At 34.8% G+C, this 15,602-nt stretch overlaps 2 protein-coding genes across 2 annotated transcripts; one reads left to right on the forward strand and one right to left on the reverse strand.

Annotated features, from left to right (window-relative positions):
- Positions 1 to 5,231: 5,231 nt before the first annotated feature.
- On the forward strand, positions 5,232 to 6,514 carry LOC147387129 (threonine--tRNA ligase, chloroplastic/mitochondrial 2-like). Its single transcript, XM_086420486.1, has 2 exons — positions 5,232 to 5,436; positions 5,967 to 6,514. The coding sequence occupies exons 1-2, from the start codon at positions 5,308 to 5,310 to the stop codon at positions 6,225 to 6,227; spliced, it is 390 nt and encodes a 129-aa protein (XP_086276612.1). The 5' UTR covers positions 5,232 to 5,307; the 3' UTR covers positions 6,228 to 6,514.
- Positions 6,515 to 7,998: 1,484 nt separating this feature from the next.
- Positions 7,999 to 12,896, reverse strand: LOC147387130 (tonoplast dicarboxylate transporter-like). The gene is made up of 6 exons (XM_086420485.1): positions 12,073 to 12,896; positions 10,873 to 11,350; positions 10,128 to 10,171; positions 9,943 to 10,038; positions 8,422 to 8,932; positions 7,999 to 8,305 (listed from the first exon to the last, which is right to left on the reverse strand). The coding sequence occupies exons 1-6, from the start codon at positions 12,838 to 12,840 to the stop codon at positions 8,271 to 8,273; spliced, it is 1,932 nt and encodes a 643-aa protein (XP_086276611.1). The 5' UTR covers positions 12,841 to 12,896; the 3' UTR covers positions 7,999 to 8,270.
- Positions 12,897 to 15,602: the final 2,706 nt, after the last annotated feature.

The following is a 15,602-nucleotide window of genomic DNA, read 5'->3' on the forward strand; positions in this document are numbered from 1 at the left end:
TATACAAAAATTAATGATAAAATTATTTTTTAGGAAAGATTTGAATTATTACACTCCAATTTTTTTAATTATTAGAGAACTACTATTGGCACCTCCAATGTTTTTAGAAAGCTTTTATTGGCACCTTACGTTTTAATTATTCCACCCCAATTTCTTAATTATTTACCACACCCCAATTAAAGATTAAAACACTTTCTTCAAACATTGCAAAGGTTTAATTCAGATTATAATTTCAACATTATAACACATTCAAAAAAAATTAGTAGCTGTTTACAATTATGATTAGGCTCATATAAAATCCTAAATAAAAAAAACAAAAAACAAATCAAATCTAACAAATAATGAGAGTTTCTTTTGGCACCCCAACTTTTACTTATTAGCAGCTCTATAACTTTATTCATAAAACAAATATTGATATAATTTAAAATTAATTATTCAATAAAAAATTTACCAAAAAAATAATTTCAAAAAAAAATTATAAAAAAAATTAATTTTAAACAATTTGAATCTTTATTTATTTTGTAAATACAATTATGATTTTATTTGATTTCATTTTTTTGTGTGCTTTTAAAAAAAAAAAATTTTATTTATAAAACAAATATTGATTTTGTTTGATTTGTCTTGTGCTAGTAAATCGTTTTCCAAGGGGGAGGGGGTAAGAAAATGATTTGTTGTTAATGAAGGAAAATCAAGGGTATTGGCAAATGTTTTTCGCACAAATTTTGAGTTTTTGACACATCAAACACTGAAAATTTATCATTTTTCAAGGAATTTCAATTTTTCCATAATTTTCTGTGCAATCAAACATAACCTAAGTGAAATATGTATAGGTAAACAATCACTTTTGAGTTCCTAATCAGAGGGGACCTAGCCACTGATAAATCTTGGAAGACTAAATGTTTATGAGGAGTATCATCGGGGGCGAAGGCCAGGATTTTACCCATGTGGGGCAACTAACAATAGAAATTCTTTTGTGGGGGCAATAGTGGCAGATTTTTTTACTCACTACTAAAATTTGTCACTCGCTAGTCCATAGACTTTGAATCTTCTTGTGGCGAGTGCCCCCACTATACATCCGCCCCTGAGTGGCATGTAACTACGGTGAGATTCTTGGAAAATAATGATAATCATCTCATGGGATCAAGAAAGCCATTACAAAAGTGGTTGTACTAATCAATAGTGATAACTTGTAGAAATGCATGCAAGTAGAAGATGAAAATTAGGATGCAACAAAACATTAGAAGTTTTGATTACTCCTACAAGTTTGCTGTTTATTCTTGGCCCAATACAAATTATTATTATTATTTTTAAATGACAGTTGTAGATTGAGGCAACTGACCTCTTAGAACACCATATCTCACCTAACAATACCCCCACAAACCACACATACTAAATAAGCAGGGATATGATAGCCAATGATAGGGCTTTAATTCTAGACCTCTCCCATTTTGGAGGATTGTTGATCCAACACAATTGACTAATGACATGATATGATTTGATTCAATGAAATTACAAAAACAAAACCACTCATCGCAAATGATGCACCTACATTACACTAAATTCCGATATTAGGAATGGTTTTAACTCGTTCTTTATACTGTTTGAAATGGTTTTTAGACTTAAATGAGGGTGTTGTTAATCACCGCAACAATTTGACACGGTTTTAAAATTTCGAGAATTGGAACTGTTATAAACTGTTCCAAAAAGGTTTATAACCATTGCCATATTCTTTATGGAAAATGCTGAAATGACAAAAAGAATTTACTGCGATTCTCACAAGTCTGATGTGGGATGTGCACATAACCATAAATGTGTTTCCTCGTGATACGAGTAAAAACCACCTACGATAATATATGCATGACCACATCAGATTTGTGAGAATGGCAGTAAATTCTGTGTCACCCCAGCATGACTCTTTCTTTATCTCTAGCGATGTCATAGACAAGCATAGAGACACAAACGGTTTTTAACCCTTCTTAACTATAAATTTATTGAATAAAAAAATAAAATAAATGAAACATAAAAATAGATCCAATTCCATGAGGTTCAGCACAAAACGATTTATAAAAAATTTGATATTGAAAACAATCTAAAAAAATGTGGTACAAACAACAATATATGAATAAAAATGACATTGTTACATAGTGAAAATCATGTGTGGAATATTCATTGTATTCAATCCAAATTGGATGATCATGCCGTCTAGTGGTAGACTTGTTGCTCATCTGACACCTGGATCAAATTCCATCTCGGATAGGCAACTTCCCAATTCATCACTCAGCCCAAACACCAACTCAACATCAACGCCCAATAAATTTGCTTGAGCTTCCTTGGAAAGGGAAACTTCTTTATTTGCATGTTCAGTGGTACCACCTACATCAACTTCAAGATCCTCACCAACATCACATTCGGAATCATCGTCTCTCTCAACATCATCAGCATCTTCTGCATATCTTTCAGCTTTAGAATCCGAAAACCCGCTTTCAAATATCTGTATTTCTTACTAATGCATCCAGTTTGATGATAAGTACTATTAAGTATTAACTACCTCTACAACACAAATGTGACAAAGTAGTTAAAGCATAAAGAGAGAGAAAATGGAAGAGAATACCAACCATATAAGCTAAATAATAAGGAAATAGTTTCCAGAAAGAGAGTATCATTATTGCCTCCATTCTTTTGATTTCGTAGGGAGCATATTGAGCCACCAAATATATAATTGTTACAGAAAATAAGTTCTCAGATCAGCACCCTAAAGTTTCAAAGATCAAAATGTGGTAAATCTTAGACTAGTCAAACTTAGATACCCAATGAAGGCATGCAAGCAAAGAACAGTTGCACCAGATGGAAATCGAGCCTGGCAATAAAGGAAAGATAAACGTGAGAAATTTCTCAACAATTGCAGCGAAGAAGCATATCAAAGACACAGATGGAAATCGAGCCTGGCAATAAAAGAAAGATAAAAATGAGAAATTTCTCAACGATTGCAGCGAAGAAGGATATCAAAGACATATAGGCTAAGAGTCTCTGTATCAAATCCAATATCTAGAGTGAAGATAAGGATAACACTTCCAAACAATTGAGAAGGATCATATTTGAAAATAACAAAACTTCAATGAAACCAATTCAGTTTGTGAAGGATCAGAATAGAGGATAATTTTAGCATGTAAAATGCATTAACTTTAGAAAACAAATCCTAGCACACATAAACTTAAAGCAAATAAAACCCATTACAACACCAAATTCATAAAGCTGAAATACATGAGAAACAGAAGCAAAACCACTAAAACAGCAAAAAAGGTAATTGAAAAAAAAAAAAAAGCAAATCCAGAAACTATACATTGAAAAGGTTAGGATGCCTGAACAGAACCGATTACCCAAAAATTTGTTTGAATAAAGAAACCAAGAGAAACACATAGAAACAAAATGAAGAACAAAGAGAAGAAGATAAATACTGTCTGATATTTGTATTGTTTTATTTATGAAAAACAGATTGCCTTCCTCCACCACCATGAAAAATAATGGGAAAGAGGAAAGAGAAGCTCAGTGGGCCCTTGCACAAAGGACTCTATATGGTCTTCAACCACCGGAAACCTCTAACCTCTTCTTTGACAAGAAAAATTACAGGGAGTTTTCTGAGATTGCTGAGCAGACCAAGAGGCTATATGTCGAGGTTTACTGCTTAAGTTATTCACTTGTTCCTTTTGCCGTCTTTATTTGAAAACCAACTAGGCTACAAAATTATCCAATCCCATATTGTTTTGCTTTTCTTTTCTTTATTTTTTAATAGATCTCTCACCCGAATCTTCCTTCTATGGAATTCCTGGAGACACCGAGGTATATCATCACGAGATAGTGTTGAGTACCTAATCGACTTTTCTAGGATTGGGAGTATTGTAAAATTCATAGTTTTTTATTTCTTATTATGTTGAGGATAAGATTTGAACTCAAGACCTCTTGAGTGTTACTTGTAAGAAAGTAGTATTTTCCTTATTTGGTGAAACATAAAATAACTCTTTCCTTTTTTCCTTTTTTGTTTTAATTGAAGTCAAAGATTCTCTTTACTTTATTGGTTTTTAAAGTTGTAAAGACAACTCTTCTTTCTTTAGTCCCACATCGGATAAATACAAGGAAAATTCTCAACTTTTATATGATCCCTCTCTCTTTATTACTTGAGTGTAATAGAGATAGAGACTAGGCCTCACGCGCACATGGTGGCCCAAAGCACCGTGGGACTACAGCCCATGGTGTTTGGGGCCAAACCGTCAGAAAATTTTAGTGCGTGTATGCGCATACGATACGCGCGCAAGATGGTGCAAATCTCAAAATTTAAGCCTCACATGGGTGCGTGAGAGGCCTAATGGATTACTACTGATAAAATTAGATTTTTTTTTCCCTTTGTTCTACATACGGAAAAAACACTTTTGATATCTCTTCTCTCCGATACAAAATCTTTCACGGTTAACAGACAATGATAGTTGACAAAGTTTGATCTAATTGAGTTCGCCGTAGATCTGCTATTTTCAAGTGCACGGTTAACAGACAGTGACAATTGACAAAGTTCGATCTAATTGAGTTCGCTATAGATCTACTATTTTTGAGTGCACGGTTAGAAGACAATCACAGTTGAATCCTGGAAACCATTTATTTCCAAGTGCACAATTAACAGACAGTGACAATTGAATCTTGGAAACCAGACACCTGAAATCGAATCTTGGAAACCAACTATTTTCGAGTGTACGGTTAGCAGACAATGACAGTTGAATCTTGAAAATCAAATACCTAAAATCGACTGTACTAAGGATTCAATCCTAAGGGGGCAAAATTTGTTTTAAAAACAGCGAATTCTCCGTACCTCAATCACCAAAATTGATTTTAAGGGCATTATACTATTGCTTTTAATTCATTGTTTCAACAAACCAAAATCAGAATTTCCAACAGGGAGTACCAAATTGATGAGGGTGGGGGTGCCTTTTATGGTCCTAAGATTGATCTCAAGATAGAGGATGTGCTTGGAAGAAAGTGGCAATGTACGACTGTACTGGCAAGTTCTCTACTCAAAATAGGTGCCATTACACTAAAAGTTCTACGTGCTTGCATTATCTTTGTCTATGATGGAACTTTTTTGCTATAAATACTCTCTTTTGCAAGTTCTAGACGTTGTTTTACATCTAATGCAAGAGGATCATGTAACGGACTAACATAAAACAATGTCTCTTTTGCTTGTATGAACAGGTTGATTTTAATTTGCCACAGCGGTTTGACATGACCTATGTTGACTCGAACTAGGAAAAGAAGCGGCCTATCATGATCCATAGAGCAGTGCTTGGATCCTTGGAGCGCTTTTTTGGGGTCCTCATAGACCATTTCGCAGGTGACTTTCCATTGTGGCTTTCTCCAATCCAAGCACGTGTTATGCCCGTCACTGACACACTGGTGTGTACAATTTCTTTCACATCTGCATATTCAGTTTCTTACAGATTCTTTTGAGGGTGTTTTATGCAGTCAGATAAGTTAGTTTTGGTCAAATTACGTTACCCAATAAGATTTTGAAATATTTTAAGTATCTGGACAAATTTTACCTTTTGTGTAAAAAGATTTTGTAATGAATTTAACTTTATACTCCTTTTAGTTTTATTTTGATTTTGATTTACACAACTGATATTTTAAAATCAAAGAGATATAACAACACGGTAAAATTTATCCAGGTATGTAAATATTTCAAAACCGCATTTTGTTACCTAACTTGACCAAAAGTTTCATCTGTTTTTGTTTTTACACCTTTTTTTTTTTAAGGGTGATCTATGTCAACCCAACACTCCAAGATGGATGTCGTTGCTGTGTTGACAGGCCATCCTTAAGTGCAAATGGCATGTCCCTTACTTGGTAACATAGAGGTTGAATATATTCACATCCTTGGGATTCGGGCTCTCTACATGAAGCTCACATATGTGTGCATTTTTCAGCTTGAGTACTGCAGTGAGGCGACAAACAGATTAAAAGCTAACGAAATTCGAGCTGAAGTTTGCCATGGTGAGCGCCTCCCGAAGCTTATAAGAAATGCAGAGAAACAGAAAATTCCATTAATGGCAGCTGTGGGGCCCAAGGAAGTCGAGACTAATTGTGTTACTGTTAGATCTAGGTTTGGTGGTGAGCTTGGAACCATAAGCATTGATGACTTTGTGAGCAGAATTAAGCTTTCCATTGAAGACAGAACTCCATTTTAGAACAGATAGATCTTGTTGGAAACTGATGGAGATCTTGCAAATTAGCAGGACACATCATGGTATTTGTTTCTTGAGCAATTGTATACACCACATATTAAGTAATAATCATAGAAGCCTTGTCACCAACGGTGTCTACTGTTCAGCTTTATAGGATTTTCACAGGATATGCACACTCATAACACTCACAAGAAAATTCACTAAATTTGATGTCGAGGTTGACATGATATTGGTTGGCATAACTTGAGCCAAACCTTTGTAATGTTTGAAGAGTCTGTTTTAATCTTTAATTGGGGGGTGATAAATATTTTAAGAAATTAGGGTGTACTAAGTAAAGTTGAGGTGTGAATAGAAACACTAAAAACAAATTGTGTTCTCTTCCAGAGCAACACATGGACTTGGATACACAAAAATATTTAAGACAGGAGACACTCTCTACAAGTCAATCGAGGAAGAAAATACAGGGCTGCTCAATACTGAATTTACTTCGATGTGGTAATGAAGCTTGTTTGAGGTTGCACTGGTCCATGGTCCATTTGTCCCAAAAACAAAAACTCCTGCAAGCACCAAGAAATCGAAAAAAAAAAAAAAAAAACATACGATGGAATAGGTATCGGTTGAACCCATTTCATTAAATTCTTTTTAGTAGGGTATGATCAAAGATAGATTGTTCACCAGGTGTAGGCATCAACAGTGTGATTGAGAATAAGTAAAAGCTAATGAGCTCTGCCTCTCAGGAAAAATCTTAAAATCTTATAAATGAATAAATAAGGAAAATAAAAGAGAGAGAGAATCTATTGGCATCTCAACTTTTACTTATTCTCAACCATTAACTTGATTTTTATTTTATTTTATTTGGAATGTAATAAGTAAAAATTAGGGTGCCTGTAGACACCTCAAATTGCGTAAACCCACTTACAAAAAGTGTTATACAGCTTGATTACGTGACACAATATTGAAGGATTCCTACTAATGTTCAAAATAAACGAAAAGACCCAAAACTCATTAATTTGACACAAAGATAATCAAGCAAATCCTATGTCTTTTCATTTTATTTTTAGGATTGAACCACTTTGCTTTTAAAAATTATTTCAAAATTCTATAAAAGGGGAGCCCTTACTTGAGTTGAGGACTTTCTTCTCTTGACTAAAACCTATGCTCAAATACCCTTAAGCCTCCCTCATCTCTACACCTCGAGTCCTCACTCTCTCTTCCCCTCTCAAACCTTCATTAAAATACCTTGAAAAAAGAGTAAAAAAAAAGAAGAAAATAAGAGCACAAGCTTCCAAAGTAGGGTATGATACTTTTATTTAAGTATTGCATTTTTCCATTTTCCTCTTCTACCCTCCTCAACTCTCTTTATTTTCTTTAAGAATTCCCTAGGATGTAATGGAATAACCCCTCTCACACATCCGGTATGTTATGTTCGACCGTCATCCAAGGCATGTGAGGATGCTTAGTCGAAAGGGTGGAGTTGAAGCCCAATATCTAATGACAAGATGTCACAAATGAGATACCCATAGTCCCTTGGGGGACGACCACCATTTGTGTTCTCTTGACATTTTTGTTATATTTCATACACATAACACACACATTCACTCATCTCGAATGACAAAGGTAAAATGTTTATTCCCCTAACATGATCTGACGTCTATTTTACGGTTCTTATATTGTTTCAGTGAAGCCATTTTGGCTAACTGTTGAGATTTTCTGATGGGTTGCATTCAAGCCAAAACGAAAATTATTGAAAACCCTTTCTTTGGATGGTTAGCATATCTAATCATTGATTTTTTGCTCGAATGGGAAATAAATTATGTTCAGAAAAATATTCAAGAGTAACACATTGGAAACAAAAAAATTTATACGAGAATATTTAAGACAGGTGGCACTATCTACAAGTCAATTGACAAGAAGAATCTTGATGTATATTTCTTTTTGAGGAAGAAAATACAGGGCTGCTCGATACCTCTTCAGGCATGCAGCAATTCTTCAATTGTCTGAAAGATAATGAATTTACTTCGATGTGGTAATGAAGCTTGCTTGAGGTTACACTGGTCCATTTGTCCCGAAAACAAAAGCTCCTGCAAGGACAAAGAAATCGAAAAACAAATAATAAAAAAACAATAGAATAGGTATCAGATGAACCCCTTCGGAAAATTCTTTGTAATATATGGTATGATCCAGATGGAACACTCACCTAGTGTAGGCATCAACAGTGCAATTGCACCAAATCCAACAATTTTAAGTGGCAACCCTGTCTTGATCATATCTTTGACATCAATATGTCCCGTTGTAAATCCAACAATGTTAGAAGGGGTGCTCGTTGGTAGCAAGAATGGGAATTGGGCTCCTATAGCTCCAGGAACCATAAGGAGGAGAGGGTGCACATGCATGGTTTCGGCTACTTGGATGAGGAGTGGAACTACAAGCGTTGTGGTGGCATTATTCGACGTAAACTCGGTGATGAACGCGCTTATGAGACAAACTGCAGGGGCAAGTGCAAGGTATGGGACTTTCTCTAGGAAATCAAGTTTGGAGGATAGAATGCTTGTAAGGCCGCTCGTGCGCACACCATTGGCTATGGCAAAACCAGCTCCTAGTAGCAGTATGACGCCCCATGGGATTTTCTTGCATTTGTTCCAATCCATCAGTTTCTCTCCCTTTTGTTTCTTATTTGGTATTATAAATAACAAGGTTGCCATCATCACCTACACAGAAGAAACCAATTGAATTAACTACCACTTGAGTAAAGTTATACAACATTATGCCACAAAATGACTAATTGCACACCACCAATTACTAATTGCACCCCACTACTTAAAAAAAAATTCTCATTTGCACTCCATTTGGATGATTACACTCCAAAAATAATAGAAAAAATATATTGCATTTCGTTTTGATAAATTTGAGGCTTCAACTCAAAACCAATTGACTGTGAGTGAATAGGCCTAGGATCTTATAAGGAGAGACAAGGCAATATGTGTCCAATGTGGGACTAAACTCAACATGCCCCCGCACGCATGGGCCGAATTGAGCCAAAGCACATGGAGATATGAACTGGGCGACGTGGAGAAGAGAAAGGCCCGCTTTGATACCATGATAAATTTAGGGATCCTACCCAAAACCAATTGGTAATGAGTGGAGAGACCCAGGATCTTATAAGGAGAGAGAGAGAGACAAGGCAATTGTGTTCAATGTGGGACTAAACTCAACATGTTTCCTCTTCTTTCGCAACACCATGACCACATAAGCATTTGTTTTATAGTCTAATCTATGTGCAAACATCACAAATCTCTTGTAATCACCATATACATCCAATTGATAAACCAAGGAAGTACTAGTTTCGACGATTTTAAAGTTATTGTGAGACTTAAGAAACTTATTGAAATCCATGTCGACACTTCGAACTGATCAATGATCAAGAAATTCAAAGAAATAAGATCCAAGCAAAAGTTTTTATCAATTTCTAAACAAAGCCTAAATAGAGATTAGAAAACCATTGACTTCAATTGGTGCCAAAGAGAATATGGACAAAATCAATCACAAGAAAAATAGAGCACGAACATAGAAGAAGTCATGTGAAGATGAATAAACCCCATAATGAAGTGCAATTAGCAGGCTAAAATCGAGGTTTAAATATTAGAATGCAAACAACAACTAGTGGTGTGCAACTAATCCATCCCTTATGCCACGTGTACAACTATGATTGGAAACTTACACAAGCAGTTCCATCACCCACACGTCCTTGGAACAAATCCCCCCAACCAGGAATATCATCTGTTATGCTTCTTGTCATCCACAAAACTATCAGTATCTGCATTTAATAAAAATAAATAAATAAATTGATGAAGTCCTCTAAAATACAGGTTTTTTTTGGCGATGTTCATGTACTTCATGACGTACCGAGAACAGAATAAGCACCATCTTTTCAGCAAAAGCCATGGGACCTGCTCAGAAAACCATCAAAATTTGAACACACACACAAATCAATCCAATCCACAAACAGAATATCTTTATGTCTTGAGATGGGACCCAATTAAGTGATTCCTTGAATCAAACCAACCATGGGCGATTTTTAGTAGGGTCCAACTTGATCTGGTTCAAACCGAGAGCCAAACAGATAGCTTTGGGGTGGTTTGGTTCGGCTTGGAACAAGTTGCGATTTGGTTCCAGGTTAAGAAAATGGAGAACCAATCAATTTGATTGGGTTCTCGGATCAAGCTTGTGAAGAACCGAACCAAACCCTTGAAGTAATTAATAATAAATAAATATATTTTGTATATTAATGTATTATGAATTATTTAAATAGTTAGGACATATATTAAAGATTTTATTATGGATAAACTAATATCTTTTATGCACAATTTTATGAAATCTCATGTTTATTATATGTTTGTTTTTTTTTCCATTAAAAATATGTTACTTCTAATAATTTATAGAATATTGGTAACCCATAGAACCGAACCAGATCAAACCGACCTTAGTTCGGTTTGATTCTGGTTCTAATTTTAAGGTCCAATGTATTGGGTCCTAAATGGGGCAGGCCTAAGATGAAAATTTAAGATAAATCAGGCCCATCAGTTAGATAATCCAGAGTACTACGTAGTTTCCTAAAACTACTCTTATTGATGACTGGAAAAGGACCTACCTAACAATTCAAGCTCACTTTTCAAATGGGCTTTGTCCAAGTAAGTTGAAAGAGCTTCTCCAGAACCTTTTGAGCAGTACAACAAACAAAGTATGCCCCAACAGAAAACTAAGAGGAGTAAAGCCAAAGGGAACCCAAAGAAGAACCAAGTAGCAAAGGTAATGGGCTCTCCTTCAGGGAAGTAACTCTTCCACATCGCCACCACTATAAGATTGACACCTGTACCCGTCAACGTGCTCATCCCTCCGATCGTCACCGAATATATCACTCCCAAAATCACTCCTTTGCAGAACTTTCTAATAATTTCCGATTGGTCGGAACCTTGTGGGAATCGTTGTAAGATTCCGGTGGCCACCGGCATCATTATCACTGCCGTTGTCGTGTTATGCATCCACATACTAACAAATGCGGTCGTGGCACAGATCCCGAGGAGCAATAGTGGTGGATTCAGAGGATCTCCACAGAATATCAAAGTTATCTGAAGGACCCACAAGTATGTGACCCACAAGTATGTATTATTTACATGTTTGACTATTTCTATGTCGGAGATGCTAAGGTTCAACCAAGTACATTGAATATCATTAACCATAATAATTGTATGTATTTTTTTTTCTTTCAAAAATAACCTTAAAATGCAATAACAAAATATCTTTATTGAGATTGATATTTACAACAATATAGTTACATGGTTGCTTTTTAGACATATTTTCTTTGAAAAAAATATACTTTTGAGTATTAGATATTAAATCATTTAGGATTAGATTTAATTTATGATGATTAAAAGAATACTAAATAGGAAATATATATCTATATATATAGAAAATAAATCACAGTAGATATAAGCTCTATCCATAACAATTTATGATCAAATCTAACCTAAATTAGCACCATGTCTCGTCTGAGACCAAGACGACTCATCCGATACCTCTCGGTATCATCCACCAACGAGATGGATAGACGAGTCAAATGTAACCACGGTTAATTTTACTTATTGTTGAATGAGACGATTTAAACATATTAGAAAACTCGTCCGAGAAGACTCGGTCTCTTTCATGGACGAGATGTCAAAACGAGTTTTAAAACCATAGTTGATTATTAATAAATATATATATTAAAAATAGTAAAATTGAATATGAACGCATTTGAATTAACAGAAGATATGATCCTCAACAAAAAAAACAATTCAATATTGGAACTCACATTCAAGGCAAGTCTTCTATGTATGTTGTACTGTTCAATGGCAAGAGCCAGTATAAAGCTTCCGAGGACGAGAGCGATCACATCATCCATATAATTTTTTGCGACATCGTCGGCTGAAGCAATCCCAAAGAGCGGAAATAGAAAAAGGGGAGACATGGAGGTAATCGGCATGGGTATGGCCTCAGTAATCCACCACACAAAGATCCATGTAAGTATGGCTAACATGTTTCGGCTCGTCTTCGGGCCATCGCCATCGAATTCAACACAAAGACATATAATGGTGCATGATAAGGGTCCTAAGATAATGAATAAATTGTTGTATGTGAAAATTGATCTAAGAGTTGAGTTGAAGCTTTGTGATCCTTGAATGGAGTCTTGATGGAGAGGAAGAAGAAATGGGGTTTTGGAATCATAAGATGTTGAATGGATTAATGTGTGATTTCCATTCATTTTTGGAGAGTTGCAGAGGTGAAGATGAGAGAGATTCAATTTTTTGTAGTTTGGGAGAGAAGTGGAAGACAAATTGATTTTGTTTGTGTTTTTTGGATTTAGTTCATAAAGAAAGGAGCATATTAAGTATACACTAATAGGTAAGACCTTTACTACCATTTTATAGCCTAAACCTTTAATTAATTCCCATTTTAGCGTTATAATATTAAAGGGTAGTTTAGGCATAAGTTTATGGGTTTTGCTGAATATTTGAGATAACCCAAGACTTTTCAAACTGATGACATGCCTATTGACCATGATCTCCTGTGAAAGATTCATACAATGACCAAAATACCCATCTTCAATTTCTTACCACAAACTCTTGATTTTTTTTTCCCCTCAAAATCCCTTTATCTTCAACTTTGGGATTTTTGGTTACAAGAAGACCACAAATTCTCTAGATAACTATGGATAGAGAAGAAGTTGAAATTGGGTAATTTTTGTCATTTTCTATCAATCTTCTAAGAAAGATTAATAGAAATTGACATAAACGACCCATCTTAGAATTCTTGTGAAAAAACAGTATTTTGGACACCTAAGCTTTGAATAGATAAAAGATAAAGGAGTCGGGTCATGGTAGTAAGAGTTTTAAATTGACACTCTTTACTTTCTAATTATTATTAAAAAAAATTGGCTGACTAAGAGAATTAGCAAGATATAATTAATTTTAACCATGATCAGTATCATACACATGGATTAGATTGGTCTACCCTAGAAAGCGAAACTAACATTTTATATATCAACTTGCTATCTAAGAATCCTATTTGAGAGAAATTCGAATCTTAGCTAGTTTTACAAATTTACAAACTTTTATATGATTAATCTAAGATTTTGAGTTTTTTGTCTTAGACCTCAACTTGACTTGTATTTATGGAGTAGGCTTTGGACTTGTCCTGAATCTAGATAAGAGTCGTGATAATACGAGTAGTTAGATGGCATACTCAAATAACTATATGATGTGGGCAAGTTTGGGAACCAGGGGCGGATTTAGAGTGGGGACAATGGGGGCACTTGCCCCCACAAGAATTTTTAAACCTACTTTGGAGTAATGAACTATTGCTCTCCCAATTTGTTTTACATTCTTAGTTGCCCCCACAAAATAGTTTCCATTGTTACGTTGCCCCCACAAAAAAAATTACAATCTTCGTTGCCCTCACAAAAAAAACCTCCCACTCTTACATTGCCCTCACATGAATTATGTCCTGACTCCGCCCGTGTCGGGAACCATAGGTTTGTATGTCTCAGAGTATACGATTATACTTTCCCATAAAAAATGTATCTCGAGATGTACAAATCTATAATTCTCGAATTTGTCTACGTCTTAGAGTGATTTGAGTATGCCACCTAGCAAATAATATTATCATGACTCATCAAGATATTATGATGTGTCATAAGTCACTTGGCTGACATTTGACCAGCTAATATAACAAGTATTTATTTCTGATTTAATTATTTGAGTTTATCTTTTGCAGCCAACAATGATGAATGGGAGGTGGTAGAGGAATTATTTGTTGCAATTATTATTATATATTCCAATAATGAGAAGGAGAGGGATACGTGGGAGGCGAGGAGTCGCTTAAGAACAATAATGCACTTAGAATTGGCCCCTCTCCTTGTCCTCCAATGTTTGATGATAGAGACTTAGAGATTATTATCCATTCGTTGCATTTCGTAGAAATCGAGGAGTGCAAAATAATTGGAGAAGGCGGTGGCATGATTGGTTCTATTTATTTTAAAAAATAAAAAAAAAAAACTGCCCACATGTAACTATTGCATTGGTCCAACGTGGTTAAATTGACTGTCCAACCTGTATTGATTAATGGGAGGAAAATTTTATCCAAAAATAAGGACATATTCGGTGCCCTGTTCCTATAAAATAGGAAAGGGTACCTCACCATCTCAATCGACATGTACCTGCACGAATCTTAGATTTTTTCTTGGGATATATAACTATACATCCTCATAAAATATGTGCAGTTGTGTATCTCAAGGAAGAAAAAAATCTATTGTTCTTGAGCTTGCCAAGTCAATGAGTTTTTGAGTTACTATCCAAGGTTGTGTTACAAAATCAGCAATCTTTTTTATGTGGCACTAAGAGTTAAATCACATTGACTTTCTAATCAAATCTTGCACGTAGCCCGATGTGTATATTCTCTAATCCCAACGTGCCATGTAGACACCTTTCCTATGTATAAGAAAGGGATTGTATTGGATCTCGACTCTTTTTTTTATATATATCACATCAATCTCAAAATTAAATAGTTATTCAAATGGGAGAATTACCCTTTCATTTTTATAACTTCACCTCATTCTCTCCAATTAAATCCAATGGGAAAAGGAAAGAGAGACCAGAGGAGTATGTGGAACAGAAAGAGTGAGAACAAGTAAAAGGAAAAAAAAAAATAAAGGTTTATGGAACCCACATCTATAGTGGAGTTTACACACATCAATAAAAGGTTGGTTGATGTTGCTGCTTTTTTTAGAAGGGAAATAGTTAGAAGTGATTTTTTTTTGCTAAGATCACCCTACTTGTTTAACATGTGGCTAAAAAGATAAAATAAAAAAAAAAAGAGAAAATTTCTCTGTTATATCTACAATGAAGAAAGAAAATTTCTTGATTGCATCACCTTATGGCATTCAAAAACATGACCCGATGCCATGAGAATACAAATGATGAAATTCTATGAATTTTGAAAAAATACATTTAAAAAAAAAAGAGTTATTTTTTACCATTGAATTTTAATTTTAAATTTGAATGTTCAGCAATTATCCCTTTTCAACACCTTGGATCAAGTTTGAAAAAATAAAATTTGATGAAATCTAGAGGGTTGTGATGGTAGATTGTTGTTATGATAATCCAGGTGGGCTTAATGACACTTTCAAGATTTGAAATCATAAAATTAAAATTCCTGGGCAAAGAGCACGTGGGTAGGATTGAGAAATTTTCTCTCTATTCATTTTGACATTTGTTTCATTTTGACATTTTTACAACAAAATATTACAAATTCTATGTTCTTTTACATACCACTTATTTTTATATT

Source organism: Akebia trifoliata, chromosome 13 (assembly GCF_017979445.1).
Source record: "Akebia trifoliata isolate Shusen 1 chromosome 13, ASM1797944v1, whole genome shotgun sequence".
Classification (NCBI taxonomy): Eukaryota; Viridiplantae; Streptophyta; class Magnoliopsida; order Ranunculales; family Lardizabalaceae; genus Akebia; species Akebia trifoliata.